We start from the raw sequence: 21,295 nt of genomic DNA, 5'->3' as shown, positions 1-21,295 counted from the left end.
GATCACGAGGGTCTCACTCCTTTCTGCTATGGCCGGTGTCCAAAGAGGACTCCGTCTGTTTTCCTGCTGCCCCCGATCCCGATCCGTGCACCCCTGAACCCAGTTCCCGTCCATCGCTGGGCCCAGCCTGAGCCTTCCCAGAGCCTGCCCTGCAGTGCTGGTGGGGACGTGGCCGACATCAGGGCAGCTTGATCTTGGTTTTGTATATATTTGTGTCTATTTAATTATTTCCATTATTATTATTATACTCTTTTTCATTATTATAGTTCATTAAAACTGTTTTAACTTTCCAACCCATAAGTCCCTCTCCCTTTTCTCTTTCCCTTCCCCTTCTTGGGCAGGGAGGAGGGTTCATAGAGAGCGTCTGCCACTGGTTTAAGAGCCGGCCCAGCCTTAAACCGTGACAGACCATCAGGGTCACATTATATTATCCATTATTTTACTACTAAGTTGAGTGCATAAGGTGACACAACACTGCAAATGCACATATATAATCACAAAGTGAATTAAGACAGCAAGTACAACAACCAAAAATCTTTTAGCTCACAGTCCTATACCCAAGTCTGGGAGCCAAGAGCTAATCAATTCCTTGTTACCATTTGTGATAGTAATTTGATTTTTTCCTGTAGTGCTAGAATACTATCTGCAGTTTCATTAATGGCTTTTTTCTAATTCTATTGAAACATTTGCAATAGATCTTTATAGTTCAGCAACCTCTAACCATGGGGTTCCACCTCACAAACAGGTGGGACTTAGTGCCATACTCTATAAGACAGTTGTAACGCTTTTTCTCATATATACCAGTAGTTATGAGCTACAGACGCAGAAGAGATACTGGGTCTAACCTGTGCAAATGGTGCTAATGCACCTAAAATACACTTCCCACACGGGGTTGAGGGTTAATACTTGAATGCCCTTTCTCCACATATTCTATGTTGCCCAGGTAGCTGTGTCAATAGGGTAGTATAATCTTCAAATAAATCTTAATCATGCAAACTATTTCCTGTACAAGCGTTGGTATGTGCTAGATCTGGTGGTTTTAGGTTAACCAGAAATGCTTGGACCCAGATTAGATGACAGGATCCCATAGGAAACAAAAATTTTACAATTATCTTTACTTTGATTATGGCTTCCTACAGAATACCAAGTTAATCTGTCACATTATTTCAGAGTTTGCAGACCTCAATAAAATCCATCCCAGAACAAATCTACAATGTGATGTCTCATTGTAATGGATTTCATGTAAGGGTTTTAAAATTATTATTAGTATGAAAAAACAAATAGCATATTGCAATAAAGACCATTACCTCTTGCTTACACTCTAGTTTTAAGTAAGAATATAGTTCAGTCCATGTGCAAGTCATAAGTAACAAATTACTTTCCACTTTCCTGTTGTCAAATTTTTATGTAAGGTTAGTGAGTCCACAGCTGATCCACTTAGCTCTGTGTAGGTCCCTGGCTGTGAGTAATTTTGTCTCTGTAGTGGTGAATGCTCCCTCAGTAGCAGGAGGGTTTCCTGATTCCAATTCTAGACCAGTCACAGCTTTCAGGCGGGAGTGATGGATTCAAGTCAGTTTATTCTTCCACCTTTACTGCTGAGAAAGGTTAGCAATACCAAAAATGCTCCCTTCCACCGAGGAGATAAGTTATCCTTTCTTTTGCATACCTTTACTCTGCAGAGCCCCTTCTAGAGGTACTGGTTGTATTCGCTGTGCCCAGGCCCGATTGTATTTTAATAAGTACTGAACCTGCAAAATATAAGAGGTCACATTTTCATTTCCCTCTAATAAACTTACATGAGGGCGTACGTAAGTTCCAGAGAGTTGTATCAGTCTTTTGAATAGTATTTCACAGGGAGACAGTTTTGTTGTTTGTTGAGGTCTTTGCTAAATATTCATTTAGGCTAAAGGTAGTGTGTGCAAGATGCAGCTACCTGTTTGGCTGTGGCATAAATTCCTGGTGTTGATCCAATTCTTCAGCACTGTCTGGGCTAGTGCAGCAGTGCCAAAACGCCCTGGATGTTGATGTATTTTTGCTATGGGAATCAGGCATTGCTTAAGTAAAATAGGAAGGTTTTCTGTACTTGCTGTCCACATTCCCTAGTAGTCTTGGGTTGCTTTATACCTTTTCCGAGAGTAAATTTCTTCAGTAGGAACAATCAAATACATCTTTTCAGGAGCAGGCAACACCAGGTTGGACTGCTTGTAAGCACAGCGGTCTTACAAAGTAGTAAGTGCTTTGTACAGCCGCTGTGCTGTGGCTTTAGCAGCAACATCTGCTAGATCATTCCTTATTTCTTCTTTTGTCCTTTCACCAGTATCGGCTGGCTGATGAATGATAGCTAGTTTCTTTGGCAATTGTATAGTTAACAGTTAAGTACTTACTCCCACTAGAAGTTACAAACCCACACTGCTTCCATAACTGTCCAGTGGAGTGGCACACTCCAAATCAGTGTGAATATTTACAGTCTTTTCTTTGGACAACTGGCTTTGTTAATGCAATCAGTTCTTCTGTTTGTGCACTCAGCTTCGGACTGAGTAGTGAAACCTCCACTATTTTCAGTAGTTACTGAATAACCTGTAACCCTGTTACTATTCAGATAATATGACGACCCGTCTACACATAGTTCAAGATCAGGATCTGGAGATGGCACATCTGTTAAATATTTTCGAGTCTTTTTGGCTTCATGAGTTGTTACTACACAATCATGACGTGGAGTTTCTTCCCCAGGTGGAGGGATTAGGGTTCCAGGGCTCAGTGCATTACACCACTTAACTACTGTTTTCTGCTGTTAACAGAATCAGCTCGTAGCGATGTATTTGCTCTGGTGACATTGCCTGGGTAAGGTGCTGTGACAGCAGCATTTCAATTCCATGTGGTACTTGTACCACTAGAGGGGATCCAAGCACCACGGTTTTTACTCCACTCAACCAGGAGTGCTGCAGCAGCTGTCGTAGCTGCACAAGCAGGGGATCCTTGAGCTACCAGACTGTACCGATTTTAGCTGGGATAATTAAATTTCTTCATGTACACACAAGGTAAATGTCTTACTGTAGTCTGGAAATCCCAGAGCAGGTGCAGTCGTTAATTCTTGCTTAAAAAGCTCAAGTGCTTTTACCTTGTCTGTTGTCCAGTGAATGGGTTCTCCAGCATCCTGAGCAGCAGTCTGTCTCAGGGGTTTTGCCATTTCCCCAGAAGTCCAGGGGCAGTAGAACCCTGCAGCTCCTGAAGAGGCTGGCGTTTGTTTTTAGTAACTGGTTAAGGAAGATTTTGAATGGCTTTAATACAGTCCTCAGATAAACGACACCCCTCGTTGGAGAATGTAACACGGATATTCTACATTTCTCTTACAATAATTGTATCTTACATGGACAAGCCTGACGGCCCTCCTCAGTGAAGGCAAGCAGTAACATACAGGTGTCAGCTCTGTAAGACTCCTTGGCTACCAACAAATCATCAACATATTGTATCAGAACCTATCCATCTTTAAACACAGCATCCTGCAAATCTTTTACTAAAATTTTTTAAAAAAATAGTGGAGGGCCCAGCAAAGCCCTGAGGGAGCCTTGTGCATGTGAGCTGTATCTTGGACACCTTGGGAGGTGCTTGCAAACAAGAAGCCATAGCGATAGCTGAAGCAGAAACCAGAGTAAAAGCAGAAAAAAAAGAGCACTAGGATGGGCAGGTCAAGCTGAACGTGGAATGTCCCTGATTTTCCCATTTGGACAGAGATATTACTCAATTTCTGACCCAAACAGTGTTGTACCTTGCCTAGACAGCAAGTGAGCTTTCCTCTTTTCCCTTTCACTCATGCTTAGGTTGTTTGCGTTCTGCTCAGGCCTAATTGTATTTATTGTCAATTTGTATTATTGTAATAAAGTTGATCAGACTTGGTCCTTAGACCACTGCAGTTTTATCGTCCGATATTCAAAGAACCCTTCTTGTGTGACAGGCATCCACCTCTGATGCAAGTTCTAAGCAATAGACCATGTTTGGCAAAGAAAGCTGGTGAGAGAAGCACCAGGATGTACGCAAAGAGAAAGCCTGACAGAAGTTTCCTCTGCCAGTCTAAAACTGAAGGGAAAGCTTTGGCCAGCGGTGGGTCTGTTTTGGAACTGTCTGGAACTGGCTCAATCTGACACGGTGCGGGGAAGCTTCTGGCATCTCACGTAAGCCACTCCTGCAGCCCCCTTGGGATACAAGACAACCAGGCGATCAGGCCCAGCCAGCATGGGTTTATGAAAGGCAGGTTCTGCTTGACTAACCTGATCTCCTTCTATGACAAGGTGACCCGCTTACTGGACGAGGGAAAGGCTGTGGATGTTGTCTACCTAGACTTCAGTAAAGCCTTTGACACCGTCTCCCACAGCATTCTCCTGGAGAAACTGGCTACTCATGGCTTGGATGGGCGTACGCTTCACTGGGTGAAAAACTGGCTGGATGGCCAGGCCCAAAGAGTTGTGGTGAATGGAGTTAAATCCATTCACGAAATAAATAAGTGGCCAGACACAAGTGGTGTTCCCCAGGGCTCAGTGTTGGGGCCAGTTCTGTTCAATATCTTTATCAATGATCTGGACAAGGGGATCGAGTGCACCCTCAGAACGTTCGCAGATGACACCAAGTTGGGTGGGAGTGTTGATCTGCTGGAGGGCAGGAGGCTCTGCAGAGGGGTCTGGACAGGCTGGATCAATGGGCCGAGGCCACTGTGTGAGGGTCAACAAGGCCAAGTGCCGGGTCCTGCACTTGGGGCACAACAACCCCACGCACCGCTACAGGCTGGGGGAAGAGTGGATGGAAAGTGCCTGGTGGAAAAGGACCTGGGGGTGTTGGTCGATGGCAGCTGAATATGAGCCAGCAGTGTGCCCAGGTGGCCAAGAAGGCCACCAGCATCCTGGCTTGTATCAGCACTAGTGTGGCCAGCAGGACTAGGGCAGGGATCGTCCCCCTGTCCTCGGCACTGGTGAGGCCACACCTCGAATCCTGTGTTCAGTTTTGGGCCCCTCACTGCAAGAAAGACCTTGAGGTGCTGGAGCGAGTCCAGAGAAGGGCAACAGAGCTGGTGAAGGGTCTGGAAACCAAGTCTGATGAGGAGCAGCTGAGGGACCTGGGGGTGTTTGATCTGGAGAAAAGGAGGCTGATGGGAGACCTTCTCGCTCTCTACAACTACCTGAAAGGAGGGTGTAGTGAGGTGGGGGTCGGTCTCTTCTCCTAGGTAACAAGTGACAGGATGAGAGGAAATGGCCTCAAGTTGTGCCAGGGGAGGTTTAGATTGGAGATCAGGAAAAATTCCTTCACTGAAAGGGTTGTCAAGCACTGGCACAGGCTGCCCAGGGCAGTGGTGGAGTCCCCATCCCTGGAGGGATTTAAAAGCCGTGTAGATGTGGTGCTGAGGGACACGGGTTAGTGGTGGCCTTGGCAGTGTTAGGTTTATGGCTGGACTCGATGATCTTAAAGATCCTTTCCAACCAAAACAATTCCATGATTCTATGATTCTATACCAAGCCTTTACCACATAAACCCATTACATCAGCAAAAGCCCCCAGGGCACTCTGGAGAGAAGCAGGACTCCTCGCAGAACTCAGCAAAGTGAGGGGAAGTCCCTGGGGCTCTCTGGAGGGCAGAAGAACACTGCCCAGGCCCTGGAAAAGACTGGGAAAAGCCCTGGTGCAGTCTTTATGGAAGTAGGGCCCCTGGGCAAGGCCTGGCGAAGGGCACAGGGCTTTCTGGAGGAGAATGGGGCATAAGAGTAAGGGAGAAAATATTCAAAACCTCCCCATTAAAACCAATCAATCTGATATAAAAGGACCCCCTGACCAACAAGAGTGAGGCCCTGAACGGAGACGTTTATGGGGCCTTCTAGGAGAAACAGGATTTACGACGGGCCAGTTTGACAGGCTCCCAACACCCACCTTACAGAAACTATGGGATAATTATGAAAGGAATTGCACTGATGGCCTAGACATTGGGAAGGTGCTAGATAAAATTGTCCTGCCTGCTCCTCCAGCCTCACTATTGGGAAACTAATGGAGGAACTCCCAGCCCCTGGGCCAGGGAGTTCCCATGACCTGTCCCAAGTGGCCAAACTTTTTGGAATAAATATTAGTAACACCCTTTGTATACCGTTAGTGGTAGATGATATTCTCTCTCGTTTCACGTGGGTACAGGAGCCTCAGTATTGATGATTACAGCTAGGGACAGTGTTTATTCCAGAAAACCTCAAGAAAGGCTGTATCCATCAGGGATCGCTGGGAAAAGACAAGCGCTCCGAAGTAGCCAGGATAGGGTTGGACTCAATGGTCTTTAAAGGTTCCTCCCAACCCAAACCGTTCTATGACTCTGTGATTGTAGCACAGCGCGGCCATGGCCCCAGGGCTCTCTGGAGGGCAGCAGGGCCTCGCCCGGGCCCTGGCAATGCCCAGCAAAGGCCCCAGAGTACTCTGGGGAGCAGCACGGCCCTGCCTGGGCCCCATCAAAGCTCAGGGAAAGCCCAGGGGCTCTCTGGAGAGCAGCAGGTACTCTTGAGGCTCAGGGCAAAGCCTGGCGACAGCTCTGGGGCTCTCTGGAGAGCAGCAGAGCGCTGCTTGGGTCCCAGCAAAGCCCAACGAAAGCCTGGGGCTCCCTGGGGAGAAGCAGGCCCCTGCCCAGGCCCCAGAAAAAGCCTGGCAAGAGCCTCACATCTCTCTGTAGGGCATCAGGGCCCCACATGCATCAAACCTGTATCACTCACATTTAGTGGCAAGAATGTTTTGGGGGACTGTGCCGAAAGCCGTACAGAGCGCAGGTAGGTGACATCCGCAGCTCTTCCCTTGTCCACTGACGCAGTCGCTCCGTTGTGGAAGGCCACTGGATCAGTGAGCCGTGAGTTTGCCCTCGGTGAGGCCGTGCTGGCAGTCTCCAACCACCCCCGTGCCTGGGAGTTTGCAGCACAGTGGTTGAGAACAGACTGTCACCTCTCAGGACAGGCCTGTTCCCGTTCCATTTGACCTCTGTCCTGAAGCTCTTGGCTTCGCAAAGGGTGGGTGCCCTGCAGAGCAGTGAGTGCAGACAGAGTTGCTGCAGCGTCCCTGGGCTATTTATCCTTGGTGTTAACCTCAAAGGTGCAAGCGCTGCATTGGGGTGGGAGTGGGGATGAAGAGACGCTGGGTGCCCGCCCTCCCGCACCCCCCCAGTAGCCACAGTGAAGGGTGTGCTTTTTAATGTCAGTTATAATAAAATATTTTTACAGAGCCCAAAAAATTCAAAATAGTGCAAAACATCTCACTGTCATGCATCCATGGTAGCCGCCGCCGGCGGTGCCGCACGGGGTGGTACAGACACACAGGCATCGGTGACACATGTGCTACAGGAGCAGAATTGGTCGGTTCAATCACATGCCAAACAGGACAGTTTAGGGAGGGGGCACGGGGCCAGGGGCACCACGGTCAGGGGGTGCGGGGCTGAGCCCCAGCCTGGCCGTGTGGGAGCAGCGGTTAGAAAAGGGGTGTAAACATTGAACAGAAACAAGAGAGGAAAGCTAAACCCTCTGGTCTCAGGCAAACCCTATAGAAAAAGGACCATGGGGGCCAGTCAGGGTACCCTGTTTTGGGATGGGAAGGGGGCTGAGAGAGGTATATTGACTTGTGGGGTCATCAGGCCTCTGTCTTCCCCGATACTTAGGGCAAGCTGGCCAGTTGGGGTGGCCATCCCCGACGCCGCGCACCTTGGCCTCCCTGGCACTCTCACAAGACACACGCACCACTGATCACACAGAAATGGTGGTTAATGGGAAACTGGGGCGGGTCCTCTGGGTTGGGGTTGGGAAGGGTCTTGCTTGCCCCAAAGAGGTCCCATGGGCACTGCTGTACTGCACAGGGATGGCTGGTCCCCACTGGCCAGAGCAAAGGGAGATGGGCCCCTCTGCTCCAGGGCCCACAGCCCTCACCAGCAAGCGCTGGCACCCTGGGGGCAGCAGTGGGGCAGCCCACGGTGGCGGCAAGGCAGGGAAGACAGGATCTGGGCCAGGGGCTGTTCCCTGCCACTCCCGGCCCCGGGTGATGCCGCTGCCAGCCAGGGAGGGGACCCTGTGCGGGGCATGCGGGGGCTGCGCCCGCTGACCCAACAGCCCCAATAGCCCTTCCGGGTGCAGGACACAGCCATGTCCGGCTGCCCCGTGTATGTACAGCTATTTACATATGTACAGGGTGCTCAGTGGGTGGGAGCCTCCCTGTCCCTCAGGGCACCCAGCGATGCTCAAGGGATGGGGACAAGGGGCCATCATGCTGTGCCAGCCACTCACCAACACCTCCAGGCAGGATGAAACACCACCCCCACCCCTCCCCAGCCCTTTCCTTGTGTTGCTCGATGAGGTTTGGGGCTGGGTAGGACAGGGTAGGGTCAGGGATGGGCCATTGGGGTACCTCCATCTCAGACAGGCTGGGAAGGGACAGATCTGTCCCATCACCCAGTCTGGGGTCCAGCCCTTCCCTGCAGCCCCACCAGCCCCAGCACCTTCTCGCTGGGGTGGGATGGGGGCATGGCCATGCTCTGCACCACTGTCACCCTGCCAGTCTGGCCAAGGGAGGGATGGGGGGGTATGTCACTGCAGCCACGTGTCGTCCCCCCCACCCACATCAGGGTTGGGAAGGAGACTCCTCTTGTGGCCGCTCTTATGGCTTATACATGGCTGGAGGGCGCTGTAGAAAAGGGGCCAGGAGTGGAGGGAGAGGGCTGGGGGGCAGAAGGGGTTTAACTGCTGCCCTCCTCGGCCGAGCGTGTGTCCGACTTGAGCTTGACGAACTCCTTGGCCACCTCGTCATTGTTGCGTTGGGAGAGGATGCGGAGGACGGTGAGGCCAGTGTCATCCATGTGGATGCGGCGGCCCAGGGGCAGCCAGCAGGCGCAGCCCGGTCGCTGCAGGATGTCGCGGAGCTGCAGGACAGCGATGCCCACTGTCCGGTCCTCTCGGGCGAAGCAGTAATCCTTCACGCACACCTGCAGCTCGTAGCACTCAGGGCCCGTCTCCGTCCCCAGCGTGCTGCAGGGGGGGCAAGGGACGGGCAGTGTTGGCATAGGGGGTCACACTCCCAGGCCCCCTGGCTCTACGGCAGCTGTCTCCCCACTGCTCCTAAAAAAGCCTTTTCTTTTTTTTTTCCTTTTCCCCAATCCCTGGTTTCACTAATGAGAAACATCTAAAACATCCCCTGGGGGAAGAGCAAACTCACGGGCAGACCCCAGGAACCCAACCCCCAGCCCGGCCCCACATCCGCAGCCCCGCAGTGCCACTCACAACTGGAAGCTCTCGTTGTACTTGGGGGCCCAGCTGTTGTTCTTGGATTTGGTGGCGAATTTCCTCTTCTTGTCACTGAGGTGGGGCCCGATGATATTGACCTCGATGAAGGGCCGGAAGATGCCTGATGTCTGCCACTTGAGGTCATTGGCAGCCACCACTGCAAGGAGGGGGCACGTGAGGCTTGCAGGGCACTGCCACCCGCCAGACCCTGGCACCCCAGCCAGCAGAACCCACCTTTGACAGTGACTTTGTGTTCACTAGTGCCGGGGTGAGTGAAGAGCTCCACGTGGATGGACACCTCCCCGACGGGGTCATCCACACCAGAGCCTGCGTGGCAAAGGGAGGAGACATGAGTGCCCGTTCCCTTTGTGTCCCTGACATCCCCTGCCCACCACCAACCCCACTGGAGGAGGCAGGTCACCCGCCATGGGGTGGGAGAGGACGGGCAGTAGGATTTGGCACAATGTGGTCTCTGCCAAAGAGTTCTGGGGACAGCAGCATGCGTGCAGCAACTGTCAAGGACAGCTGGGGCTGGCATCAGGCTGGGCTGGGGCATGGCAGGACATTCCCAGCACCAGGCTGGCTCTCTGTCACCCCACCCCACATCAGCAGGGCCCAGTGAGCCTCCCTTGCCCAAGCAGGGGCTGAGGTGCCTGGGTGAGATGGGGCAGGGGACAGTGACCCAGTTGTGGGCATGCGGGGGGTGTCAGCGCAGGAGGGACCCGATCTGGCCCTTGTGCCACAGGGCAGCCATGGCCCTGCCAGGGGCTTGGGGCTGACCTGCCCCCTCTTGTAGCCCCTCCATCTCAGGGACCACATCAAGCCCTGGGGTTCCTGAGCCTGGGGAACTCAGGTGACCTGCAACCAACAGCCCATCTCACCCCCCCACCCCCCAAGAACCATGCATGCACCCATGGGTGAAGGAGGGGGTGCAAGGCAGGGGGACAGGCTCCTTGGGTCAGACATGGCCAGGGAGGTCAAACTAAGCTCAGTGGAAAGCTCCCAGGGTGGAAATAACAGTGTGAAGGAGGACACATCCCCATGTGTCACTGCATGGCCCCCAGCACAAGGGTGCCAGGCCCGGGGAGAGGCTGGTGATGGCACACGCTCCTCTCCATCCACCTTCATCCTCCGCCCCACCCCTGGCACCCCGTCCCCCCAGGCACCCACCACCCCGGCAGCGCTGCATGCTGAGTCGAAATGGAGGCGATGGTGGGTGAGGAGGGGGTGTCTGGGTACAGGAGGTCAAGCATGGGGTGCAGTCCCAGCCCCTCTGGCAGGGTGCAATGGAGGTCAAGCGGGACCCATGGAGCTGGGCTCATTCCTCATGCCCCGGGGCAGGTGGACGCAGCTCGCCGGAGCAAGGCTAGTAATGGTCCTTCTGGCAGCAGGGTGGATCGGAGGGGGACATGGACATGGTCATGGCCTCCCTTGGGGCCACATGTCCTAAGGGGACAGCTCCCCGGCTTGCAGGGAGGCTGTGGCAGGCGCCCACCCCCAGACAGCAGCACTGGGGACAATGCGGGGTGCCCAGAGCTTGCAAGCAAAGGCAGGCACCCCCCGTCCCCCTGGGGCACAGCCCCCCACCCCAGTTGGGGAGGGTGGTCAATATGGTTGAGCCCTGTTCCTCCAAATTCAGCCCCAAACAGCCCTGGGAGTGCAAGCCTGTGGGTGGAGGGCTCCAGCTCTGCCCACACTAGGGGTCCCCAAGGCCGGCAGTAGTGGGACTGGGCTCCTGGCCACCCCGGCCCGCGGTGCCGGGACTGTTACTAGCCCAGGCTGGTGGTGGCAGGCAGGTGCAGGGGCAGGCGAGCAGCACACGTACCCTTCTCAGGATAAATTTCTTCACTAAGGGTAAACCTAATACCTTTCCCACCATGAACTAGTGGGAAGGAGAGAGAAAGAGACAGAGACATGGCACAGAGTAGACGAAGAGAGAAGGAAGGAGACGAGGTGCGTGGGGGACAGGAACAGTGAAAGAGGGGGGAGAAAAGAGAGAGAGAAAGAGAGATCAGATCTTGCAGACAGACGGCTGGCCGAGCATCCGGACAACACTGCAGCAACACGGGAGTGCCAGGCACCACCCGGCCCTGAGCCCAGGGGGTTCTGGGGCCAGATGGCACCCAGGGGTGCTGGCACCCACCGGACCCAACCCCACACCCCCAACATGGCTGGCACAGGAGGCACAGACAGGACAGATGTCCCTTGCAGGAGACACACAGACAGCAAACACACGTCCCGCTCCCCGAGGATGCAGACAAGCCTGCCTGGGGCACTATGCGATGGCCCATGACCAGCACGGAGCGTCTCTGTCTCCTCCTCAAGCAGCCAAGGGACAAAATAAAGGGCAGGATTTAGAGCCAAGGGGTAGTCCTGCTCCAGAGGGTGCCCGGCACTCTGCACTGCAAGGCTCTGGGACATTCCAAATCATGAGGGGTGTGGGGCACTCGGCGTGCCCAGGACAGGTCCTGGCACAGCATCTGCATCCAGCCAATCCTGCGAGAGGCCCGAGCCCTGGCCAGGCTGGCACTGCTTGGCCGAGACTGGCAGCTCCAAGGCAGCGCTGCACCAGAGGCATCTGTGCTGGGTGACAGGGGCCATCCAGAGGGGACAAACACTGTGGCACCCGGCCAGAGGGTGACCCTCTCCTCCAACCACGTGCCCCATTTCTGTGCCAGCCCAACCATGCCTTCGCACTGGGGACACGCTCTTCTTGCTGATGTGGGACTTGGGGGTGCCAGGCTGCCTCTGGGCACCCATGGCCCCTCTTTACCTGCAAGCTGTGGGAGGAAAAAGCCCTTCTCTCCCCACCCATCCCTCCCAGCCCGCCGCAAGCCTATCTGGGACCCCCAACCCCACTGGGACAGAGGCAGGGGTGGGGTCCTGGCCGTGGGGCAGCTGAGCCTGGGTGTGGGGATGGGGGGCCTGGGTGGGGAGCCAGGGCAGCGCATCCTACCCTGCGAAGCCTGGGTCTGCACAAAGGTTTTGATGAGGAGGTCAGTGGCCTGGGTGTAGAGGGACAGGGCGTAGCGCAGCGACTGCAGGTCAGGACTCTTCTCCAGGAACGTCTTCTTCAGCCCCACACCGCCAGCGTGGAAGTATTGCTGGAGGTGGGGGAGACAGACACGGGGTCCTCAGGAGCTCTGCTGGAGCTCCCCTGGTGCCCCCTGGGTCTGTGCCTCAGGGCTAGAGCCCCCAGGGGCACCCCTTTGTACCCCAGAGTGCCCTCACCTTGATGGTGTCCAGTGCCAGCTCCACCACTGCACATTGCTTTGGGGTCAGGCTCTTGGCTTCCTCTCGCACCATGTGATCCTGCAGGGCACGAGTCCTGCTCTCAGCACGGGACCAGGGCTCCGCTCCCCTCACCCCAGCCGTGCTGGCAGACGAGCCCTGGTGGGCTCCTTACAACAGTGCCAGTGCCAGCCTGCAAAGTGCCACCTGCCCTAGCCCAGAGAGGAGCTCAGACTGCCCGTCCCCCAGCCCAGCCCCCCAGCTCTCACCTTCAGCTTGGAGAGCTGCCCCAGCTCCTTGGCTGCGTTGAAAATCATCTGCGTGCCCTGCAGAGAGCAAAGAGACAGGAACGGCCCCGGTGAGCGGCCAGGCTGGGGGTGCCATGGCCAGGCTGGGCACGTGGTGCCGGGAGCTTGCTGCAGCTCTGGGGGCTTCCCCAGCCCCCCAGGCTCCAGGGGGATGGAGGGGTGCTCCTCGGAGAGCCCCGGGGGCCACCAGCCATGCCAGGCATGGTGATGTGGGCATGGGAAGCTGGTGCAGCCCCCATCCCAGCCCCTGGGTTCTCAGCACAGGTGTGTGGCTGGGGGCTTGGGGACTCCAGAGCAGGACATCACCCTGGCATGAGGGACCTCACATCCTGCTCAGCACAAGCAGCTTGGCCCAAGGGTCCCATCCTGCTCCCTGCGATGCCCAAGCACCCACTTCTGCATCCAACAGAGCCCGGCATGGCACATCCCTGGCACTGCATGGACAACCGTGTGACATTGGGCCGGCGGGAGCAGAGAGCAAGTGCAGGGTGACAGCGGGCATGGGGAGGATGTGGCACAGTCCCCCTGTACCCTGCAGCACTGGCAGCCAACACCCCACTTCCACCCAGACCCCTGCCCAGTCCCAGCCCCAGGGAGGTTCCCAGCCCCTTTGCGCCCCAGGGAACACCACAGATGGGAGCCCCTGGCCACCGTCACCTGCCCTGTGCTGTGCCACCCCCATGGGCAGGGGCCGTGAAGCCATTCCATGGGGCCCCCTGGCATGGCTGCTGGGGACACAGCCCCAAGGCATGGGCAGATCCTGCTCACCTCCCTGGTCTGGCAGCCGCTCACCAGGCTGAGCACAAGCTCTCTTCAAACCCTCCAGTGTGCAACATGCAACTGGGGCCCAGTGGGGCAGAGCCAGCAATTCCCACCTCCTCCCCTCTCCCGGCACCAGTAGCTCCAGTCCTTCCCAACAGTGAGAAACCCCAGCATCTATCACCCTAACCGTTACCTTCTGCAGGGGTCTGGACCCCCATGCCCTCATTTTGTACCCCCCGATTAACCCTTTGTCCCCCCCCCTCCAAGTTCTGTCCCTTGCTGTCATTCATCCTTCCCTTGCTGTCCCCATCTCCCCCAGCTGGTGAACAGGCTGGGAGTTGGGGACACTGGTGTCACCCAAACAGAGCACAACCTGACACTGTAGTGAGCTGGGACCTCCCCCACCCTGCAGCGCATGGGACAAGGGACGAGGAGGAGGCGAGAGGAGGGACCAGAGCCAAGTGGGGAGCAGAAGAGACATGTCCTTACTTCAGTGTGACTGGGCAGCTTCACCCTGCTCTGAAAGAGAACAGCAAGGGACAGTTACTGGTGGCCCCAGCAGTGGCCAGCCGCGGGTCCAGGCCCCCAACATCCCCCGGCCGTGCAGGCTCTGGCCCTGCACTCTCCTCTGGCTGTGCCCAGTTCTCCGCTGATGCCACTGGTTCGGCACCAGTTCACACCTGCAAAGGCTCAGCCGTGTGCACTTGCTGGTGAGCGTGTGATGAGTGTGCCAGGTCTCCTCCTCAGTGGGAGCAGGCTCGCTCCCTGCCTTGTTTGGGGCTGGGGAAATAGCGGCCCATGGAGAGAAGCAGCTGGCCCAGCATGCTCAGGGAACTGGGGCAGGACCTGGTGTCCTCCACAGAGGAGAGGGGAGCTGGGGGGAGCCGCAGGCATTGCCTAGACAGATGCTGGCGTGGCTCTTCCTGACAGCGGGGGTTTGGGAGCGGGCAGCCTGGAGGGCTGTGCGGGGCCCCCAGCCCGGCGGTGGGGAGCTCCCAGCCGGAGGGAGAGACCACACGCCTGGAGAAAGCCCTTTTGCCAAGTCTTGAGGCTCAGCGAGCCCTGCTGAGCCCCGCCAGCATCAGGGGGAAGCGGGCTCAGAGGTCCAGGGGATCGCAGCAGCCCCACGGCCCCCTGTGTGCCCCACACATCCCCAGCATGGTCCAGCGTCCTGGGGGGGGTCACCTCTTCCTGAGCCCCCAGTGGTGGGATGGGTTTGTGTCTGGGATCTCCCGTGCTTGGGCACTCTGTCCCCATGCTGTCCAAGACAGTCACCTGAAGGGGTGCTGAGCGCCATGGGGCAGCGTCCCCCATGCTGGGTAACACCCCACATTCCCACCCACGGGGGCTAAACACGACACGACACCCGCTCCCTACCCTGGGCAACACACAGGAACAGGTCACGGCCCCCATCCTGCACCCAGGCAGCACACCCCAGACAACATGGCACACCTCAACACGACACCACGCCACGCAGGCAACGGCACATCCAGACAGCACGACAGAGGAAGCACGGACAAGCCTGGACCTCCACAGCAGGCGGGTGTGGGGCCACAAGCGTGGCCACAGGGCGATGACACATATGGAGCCCACGGCTATTTACCTTCTCTGTCCCCTTGCCATGTTTTCTCAAGAGCGTGCCCTGTAGAAGCAATGTCAGAGGTTGAGTGGTGGGGTAGGGGGACAGCGTGGGACGGGACACGGGGGTGCAGGGCAAGGCCGGGCACACGGGGTGGCCGCAAGCTGGCGGCAGAGACATGGCTGAGCTCCTAAAGGACAGCCAGGGCCACGGGGGGACTGGTCCCTGTTGGGGTGCTGGGCCCACGGGGGACTGCTCCCCACTGGGATACTGGGTTAGTGGGGGACTGGTGTCTTTGTGGTGCTGGGCCAGCTGGTCCCCACTGGAATGCAGGATGTTGCACTGATGGGGAACTGGTCCCCACCCTGGGATGCTGGGCTTAGGAGTAGCTGCTCCCTGCTGGGATATAGGGATGCTGAGCCCATGGGGGACTGGTCCCCGCTGGAATATAGGGTGGCAGGAGCCAGCTGGCACTGTGCGTGGGCAGCCTCTGGTGCCCCCACATTCCCCTCCAGCTCTGGGGAGGGAGCGGGGAGGGGGCAGCTGTACTTGGGTTTCGCACGCAGAGTTCTGGTCCATGCAGTGCTGGGCCCAGTGACAACCCCACACTGACCCAGGCCCCGCAGTGCCAAGAGAAACAGTGTAAAATGGGGCAGCGGTGCCATGTGGGGGGGTCCTAACCAGCCACTCGGGGGGGGCTGGGGCACGTCTGAATCCAGAGGGGGGTGCAGCGGGGTCAGCTGTCAGAGAAGCCTGCGGGAGTGACAAGCAGCACAGTTAGGGCCAAGCGGGGCTGCCAGGGGGGTTTCTTGCCCTTAAGGGAAACTGAGGCACGGGGTGAAGAGTGAACAAGAGGACCTTGCATCCAATAGAACTGACACCACCCCAGTCCCCAGCAGCCTCAGCAAGCTGGGACATGGGGTCCCTGTGAGGTCTGAGGGGAGGCTCCACCCCAGGCTGACTCCAGGGTCTTCCCAGATGCTGCTGTTGGAAACAAAAGGTGTTGGGGTACATGGGACGGGCATTTTTCCCTGCAGGGACTGGCACCCAGCACCCAACCACTGGCGCCCACGCCACTGCTCCTCCTTGCAAAGGTGCCTGTGGTCAAAGCAGGGGCGGGGGCAGGACTGGGGGTGGATGTGGCCCTTCCCTTGCCCCACGGCACGTAAGCCCACGGCCACAGACTGAGCAGAAGAGGACAAAAGGAAACTGCCCAGTCAAAGCCGTGCAAAGACCCAGCAGCAATGCCAAGAAGGGGACCCAGGAGCCCGGGCTCCCAGGGCCGTATCCCAGCCAAGGATAAAGTCTCACAACTCATGCCAGAAACCTGCCCAACCGCTGAGCAACCGGGCCAGGGACCGCCGTGTCCCAGGGCGATGCTCCAGAGGCAGGGAAAGCCTCTGCCCTCAGCCCCCACCATTGCCACCACCCAGCCAGGGCCTCAAGGGCAAACTGAGGCAGGCGGGGCCAGGCAGGGCAGCCCTGACTGCCAGGCACACACCTCACCCCCTGCTCGTGTCTCCAGCGGCCTCTCTCGCCCTCAGCATGGAGCAAGAAGATGGGATCAGCCTGGGTTTGGCTGTCCCTGGTTACCTGGCACTGCCCCATCACCGCCCCCTCCCACCCCAGGACCAACCCTTGCACCTCCCCACATCCAGGCTCCGCCAATCTGCCCAGGACCTTTCCACCCCCAAACCCAGCTCGGGCCGTGGGCAAGTGCCCGCCAGGAGCCAGTGCCAAGCGGGCAGCACGAGGATGGGGACCACGGAGGTAGGCCAAGTCAGGAGCCAGAGGAGGGTGTGGGCAGGGCACGGGCAGCCACACAAGACAAAACCCGTCGAGGCCAGGACCGACACACAGCGGACAGACAGACAGACAGACAGGGAGCTGCCGTACTTACAATCATCTGCCATTGAGAGGCGAGCGGAGCAATTGGAGAGAACAACCGTGACATGAGTGTCGGCCCCCTCCTCCATCCTCCCCAGCTGCCCCACGGCTGGGTACCAGCCCCAGCCGCCCCTCACCCCCGCCAGCCAGGAGGGGTGGCAGAGCCAGGGCTGTCCCCCATCTCACATGCCACAGCACTCGGCATCGATGCCCTGCCACCGGCACCGCAGGCCTCTACGGCCCCAAGGCGGCCCCATCCCAGCCTGCCCGGTCCTTCCCCACTGTGGCAGGGGGCTCTGCCCCAGGGGGACTCAGCTCCAGGGAGCTGGTGGACCCCACTTGACAGTCGGCTCTGACACGTAGCCCCATGCCACCAACCTGGCCGGCTGCCCCCAGGCCGGAGCCCAGAGGCGCCCTGGGCAGGCTGTCCCCTGCCGCAGGGACCAGTGCGGCCCCCCTCAAGGACCACCCCCCCTCAGGAAAATCGCCCACCAGATCCACATGTCCGTGACACCTCCTCTGCCCTCAGCACAGGGCTCGCTGCCTCCAGAACATGGCACAGCCACACACGGCCGGGAAGGACAGAGACAGGGACTGGGATGGCAACTGGGACCCAGTGGCAGCAGCGCTCCTGCTAGATTTGGCCACCTTTGGACAAGGCTGTGCGAGCCTGGCTGGGAGCGATGCAGGGCTGACCTGAGCCGGGGTCTGGGCTGTGATGAGGCGCCAGTGAGGTGGCACCACTGAGGGCTGACAGGTCACTAATGCGCTGTCCCTGACAGACACAGCACGAGGAGCCCCACAGCCCCAGAAAGGTGACACAGTGGCCGATGGCTCCAGGGACCTCAAGTAAGAGCCTGAGCCCAGCTTTGTGACAGAGAGTGACAGGGACAGAGCCCTTGGTGTCACCCTTGCCTGCCTGAGCGCAAGGGAACAGCCACCCCAGGAAGCTTTGGGGTGCGTGGCTATGTGCGGGGAAGAGAGACACAGTGATGCGATACAGAGCCTCGAAGCCCTCTGAGGAGGGACCATTCCCTGGGCTTTGCTCTGCTCCGCTACACTCTGCTCAGCCCATGAGCAAGGAGGAGTTCAGCCCTGCTGCAGGGACATGCCCCCCCCATTCCCACATCACCCCCATCCCCACGAAGCCAGTCCCTGCTCCCCAAGCAACTCCAGCCCCACAGCAAGGCCAACACGTGGTGGCTCCCCACGCTCTAAGAGCCTCCTGATTCACCTCCTGGCACAAGGACCATGCCCACAGCGGGTGCTGATGAACACGGCATGGGATGCTGCCTCAGCTCAGAGGGAAGGATGGAGAGGAAAGGACCAGTGTCCCCTCCTGGTGCCACGACGGAGGTGGCAGGAAGGTCCTTTAGAAAAGGCAGCCAAGAAGGTCTGGGCTGCACTGGGCACCTGGGTCAAGGATGACCTTTCTCGCCTCCATCCCTTCCTGGTCTGCAGCCAAACGAGGGATGGGACCCACCCAGACAGCAGCAAAGAGAAGGAAGAAGGGAGAGAAGGAGACCCAAGTCCCCACCCCCTCAGCAGCCAGCGAGGGCACCTGGCCAGGAATGTCCCACACTGGCCCCAATCAGCCACCTGCATCTCAGCTCCAGGGTCCCCTGTCCCTGGTCCCCCTCCCCATCACTCACCGTCTGGTCAGTGAGCGGGGGCAGGACGATGGTCTTCTCCATCGTGTTCATCACCAGCTTCCAGAGCTCCTTCAGCACCCGCTTCAGCACTGTCTTCTCGCAGATCTTGGCAAAGAGGGTCAGGCTGCAGAGAGGGGACAGGGCTGAAGGTCCCGGCATGGCACCCCTGTTGCCAACCCTTGCCCAGTCACACTGACCCTGCAGGTCCCACACACACTCAAGGCAGGTCTGGAGCACTGGGGAGGGTGGGGGTCCCTGTTGCCCCCTCCACACTCACTTGCTGTCCAGGAGGTCCATGATGGGCTGCAGGACGTTGTCAGCATCCTGTGCAACGCTGCTGCAGGTGCTGGCGGGGACGTTGCCAGTGCCCTTCACCTGGCCCAGGATGTCGCCCATCTGCTTCACGCACTCCTCAATGTGCGGCTGGAAACTGGGGACCACAACGTCCAGGCAGCTCAGCATCCCCCACAGCCGCTCCCAGGACACACTTGGCCGAGCAGAGCCCCAGCCGCAGCTCCTGGACCCCCCAAACCTCTCATCGTCCCACCACCCGTGCCCTCTCGCCGGGGTGTACCTGGTGGCAAAGACTCGGCTCAGCTCATCCAGGACATTGTTGAGTTTCACCTGCAGTTCCTTGAGGATATCACTGGCTTCCGTGTCCAGCTGGAGGAGGGACAGGTTGGAGAAGCCGTCAGGGTCCCTGGCCCAGCCCTGGCGGGGGGGGGGGGGTGTCTCTGCACCCCAAATGCACCCGTGGGCAGGGTGAAGCCCATCCATTGTCCAACATGGCAGGAGAGCAGGGTGCCATGGGGTGGGACAGTGTGATCCCATACAGGAGTGAGGAACTGGGGTCTGCTCCCAGCACTGCAGAGCCAGGGAAGGGGCTGCCTCTGGGGATAAGGGACTGATCCAGCCCCTCCCTCCTGGGGACCCTCGATACCCACCTCCTTCCCACCCATGGCTTCAAACATCTTCTCGAGCTGGACGCGGAGCTGCTGGATATTGTTCATCAGGATGCAGGGCTGGAGGGGTGGGATGGAGAGGGGCGTCAGTACCAACAAATGTGGCTGGAACAGCTGCCCACTGCCCCAGGTCCCTCCCACCCTGCACAGGGCAGGACACAAGCACAGTCGTGGCGCAGAGGCCTGGCAGCATTTCAGGGACTGCCATCAGACAGAGACCAAGGGCAGGACCTATGTCATGGGGACCAGCTCTGGAGCTGAGGTGATGGCTGAAGTCACTGTGTGGGGACAGTCCTGCCTGGCAGCACCAGGCAGGTGGCAAGCAGAAGGGAGATACGTCACCACTTTCTCCTTCTCCTTGGAGCAGTATGAGGCGAAATCCTTGGAGATGATCTCGGCATACTGGAGTAGCACATTGCTGATGGTCTGCAGCCAAAGAAGGGATGGGACCCACCCAGACAGCAGCAAAGAGAAGGAAGGAGGGAGAGAAGGAGACCATGAGTCCCACAGCAGTGAAACAATCCAATGTCTGGATACACCCTGGGACCCCTAGACCCTCTGGCCCCACGAATGCGTCAGGAGCTGCATGGCCACAGCCACTGGAGGCCAGATCTAGCACATCTGGTCTCCACGGGCAACTCCATCACCAGCACAGCTGGGAAGGCATCAGCCATCAAGCCTGCATACAACTCCCCCACCACATTGCAGCAAGCTAGTGGCATTTAATTAATCTAGATTAATTAACCAATTAACTCATTCATTAGCTCATCTCCTGTGCTAGCAAAGCTGGGAGAGCCAGAGGGTCTGTTCGTGGCACGTTCGCTTGAGCATCGCTGTTAGAGGTGGTGCGATCTGTGCCCTATGCCGCTGCCCGCAGCTGTATGGGAGGTGGCAAGGAGAGCCCAGGAGTCCCGGGCCAGGGCTGGGAATGGGGTGCCAGGGGTCCTGCTGGCCCAGCGGTCCCCGCCCCAGCAGCTGCCCACCTTGGCAAACCTCCGCATGTAGTGCCCAACAATCTGGGGGTCGGGGCACTCGAGCTTCTTGATGATCTCGAAGCTCTGATTGAGCTGGGAGAAGACGTCCACCACGGAGCAAGAGAAGAGTGCGTGCTCCGACGTCTGCTGGAACTGGGGGAGTGAGAGGCAGGGTCACCAGGAGGCAGGGAGGGGAGATTTTTGCCCCAATGGAGACACACTGGGCATGAGGGACACACCCCTCGCCCACCCTGGCTGTGGCTCCCGTGCCCACTGACAGTGCTGTCCATACCCCATCCTTCTTGTCCCGCTCCAACGCTCCGTGCAGGAAATCCCGCGACACCTCTTCATTCTCATCCAGCCACTGGATCACAAAGGGCTCGAACCAGCTGGAAGAGAAGCCCATCCCCGCTGAGGCCAGACAGCCCCCCTGGGGCGCGAGCACCCCCTCCCCTGCCCCCCAAGGGCTGCACTCACGCGGGGTACTCAGGCACGCGGCTCTTGAAGGAGGGCAGCTCGGTGACGTACTCGTTGTACAGCCACTTCACCTTGAAGTGCAGGTTCATGTAGTCCGCGCTCTTGCACAGGCGGTGCTTGTCGTGCTCTGCACGGGGAAGGCGAGTGCGTGCAGGGGTTGCTTCGAGCCCCAAACCTGGGGGGTGGCTGCCCCAA

General features: G+C 57.9%; 1 protein-coding gene across 1 annotated transcript in view; it reads right to left on the bottom strand.

The window, feature by feature from the left end:
- Positions 1 to 7,230: 7,230 nt before the first annotated feature.
- The window catches only part of LOC137674744 (protein unc-13 homolog A), a 36,871-nt gene continuing 22,806 nt past the window's right edge, over positions 7,231 to 21,295 (bottom strand). The window contains exons 29-45 of the mRNA XM_068420419.1: positions 21,101 to 21,227; positions 20,916 to 21,012; positions 20,633 to 20,776; positions 19,992 to 20,075; positions 19,632 to 19,709; positions 19,262 to 19,350; positions 18,965 to 19,117; positions 18,688 to 18,811; positions 17,049 to 17,054; positions 15,173 to 15,211; positions 14,059 to 14,088; positions 12,769 to 12,825; positions 12,500 to 12,580; positions 12,225 to 12,372; positions 9,503 to 9,595; positions 9,266 to 9,425; positions 7,231 to 9,013 (exon numbers count right to left, since the gene is read on the bottom strand). Of these exons, the coding sequence (XP_068276520.1) occupies positions 8,725 to 9,013; positions 9,266 to 9,425; positions 9,503 to 9,595; positions 12,225 to 12,372; positions 12,500 to 12,580; positions 12,769 to 12,825; positions 14,059 to 14,088; positions 15,173 to 15,211; positions 17,049 to 17,054; positions 18,688 to 18,811; positions 18,965 to 19,117; positions 19,262 to 19,350; positions 19,632 to 19,709; positions 19,992 to 20,075; positions 20,633 to 20,776; positions 20,916 to 21,012; positions 21,101 to 21,227 (1,799 nt within the window). The 3' untranslated portion in view covers positions 7,231 to 8,724. The remainder of the gene's footprint in view (positions 9,014 to 9,265; positions 9,426 to 9,502; positions 9,596 to 12,224; positions 12,373 to 12,499; positions 12,581 to 12,768; positions 12,826 to 14,058; positions 14,089 to 15,172; positions 15,212 to 17,048; positions 17,055 to 18,687; positions 18,812 to 18,964; positions 19,118 to 19,261; positions 19,351 to 19,631; positions 19,710 to 19,991; positions 20,076 to 20,632; positions 20,777 to 20,915; positions 21,013 to 21,100; positions 21,228 to 21,295) is intronic.

The sequence above is a fragment of the Nyctibius grandis genome, chromosome 31 (genome assembly GCF_013368605.1).
Source record: "Nyctibius grandis isolate bNycGra1 chromosome 31, bNycGra1.pri, whole genome shotgun sequence".
Taxonomy (NCBI): Eukaryota; Metazoa; Chordata; class Aves; order Nyctibiiformes; family Nyctibiidae; genus Nyctibius; species Nyctibius grandis.
Note: the sequence above shows the minus strand (reverse complement) of the source record. Positions and strands in the feature narration are given on the sequence as shown.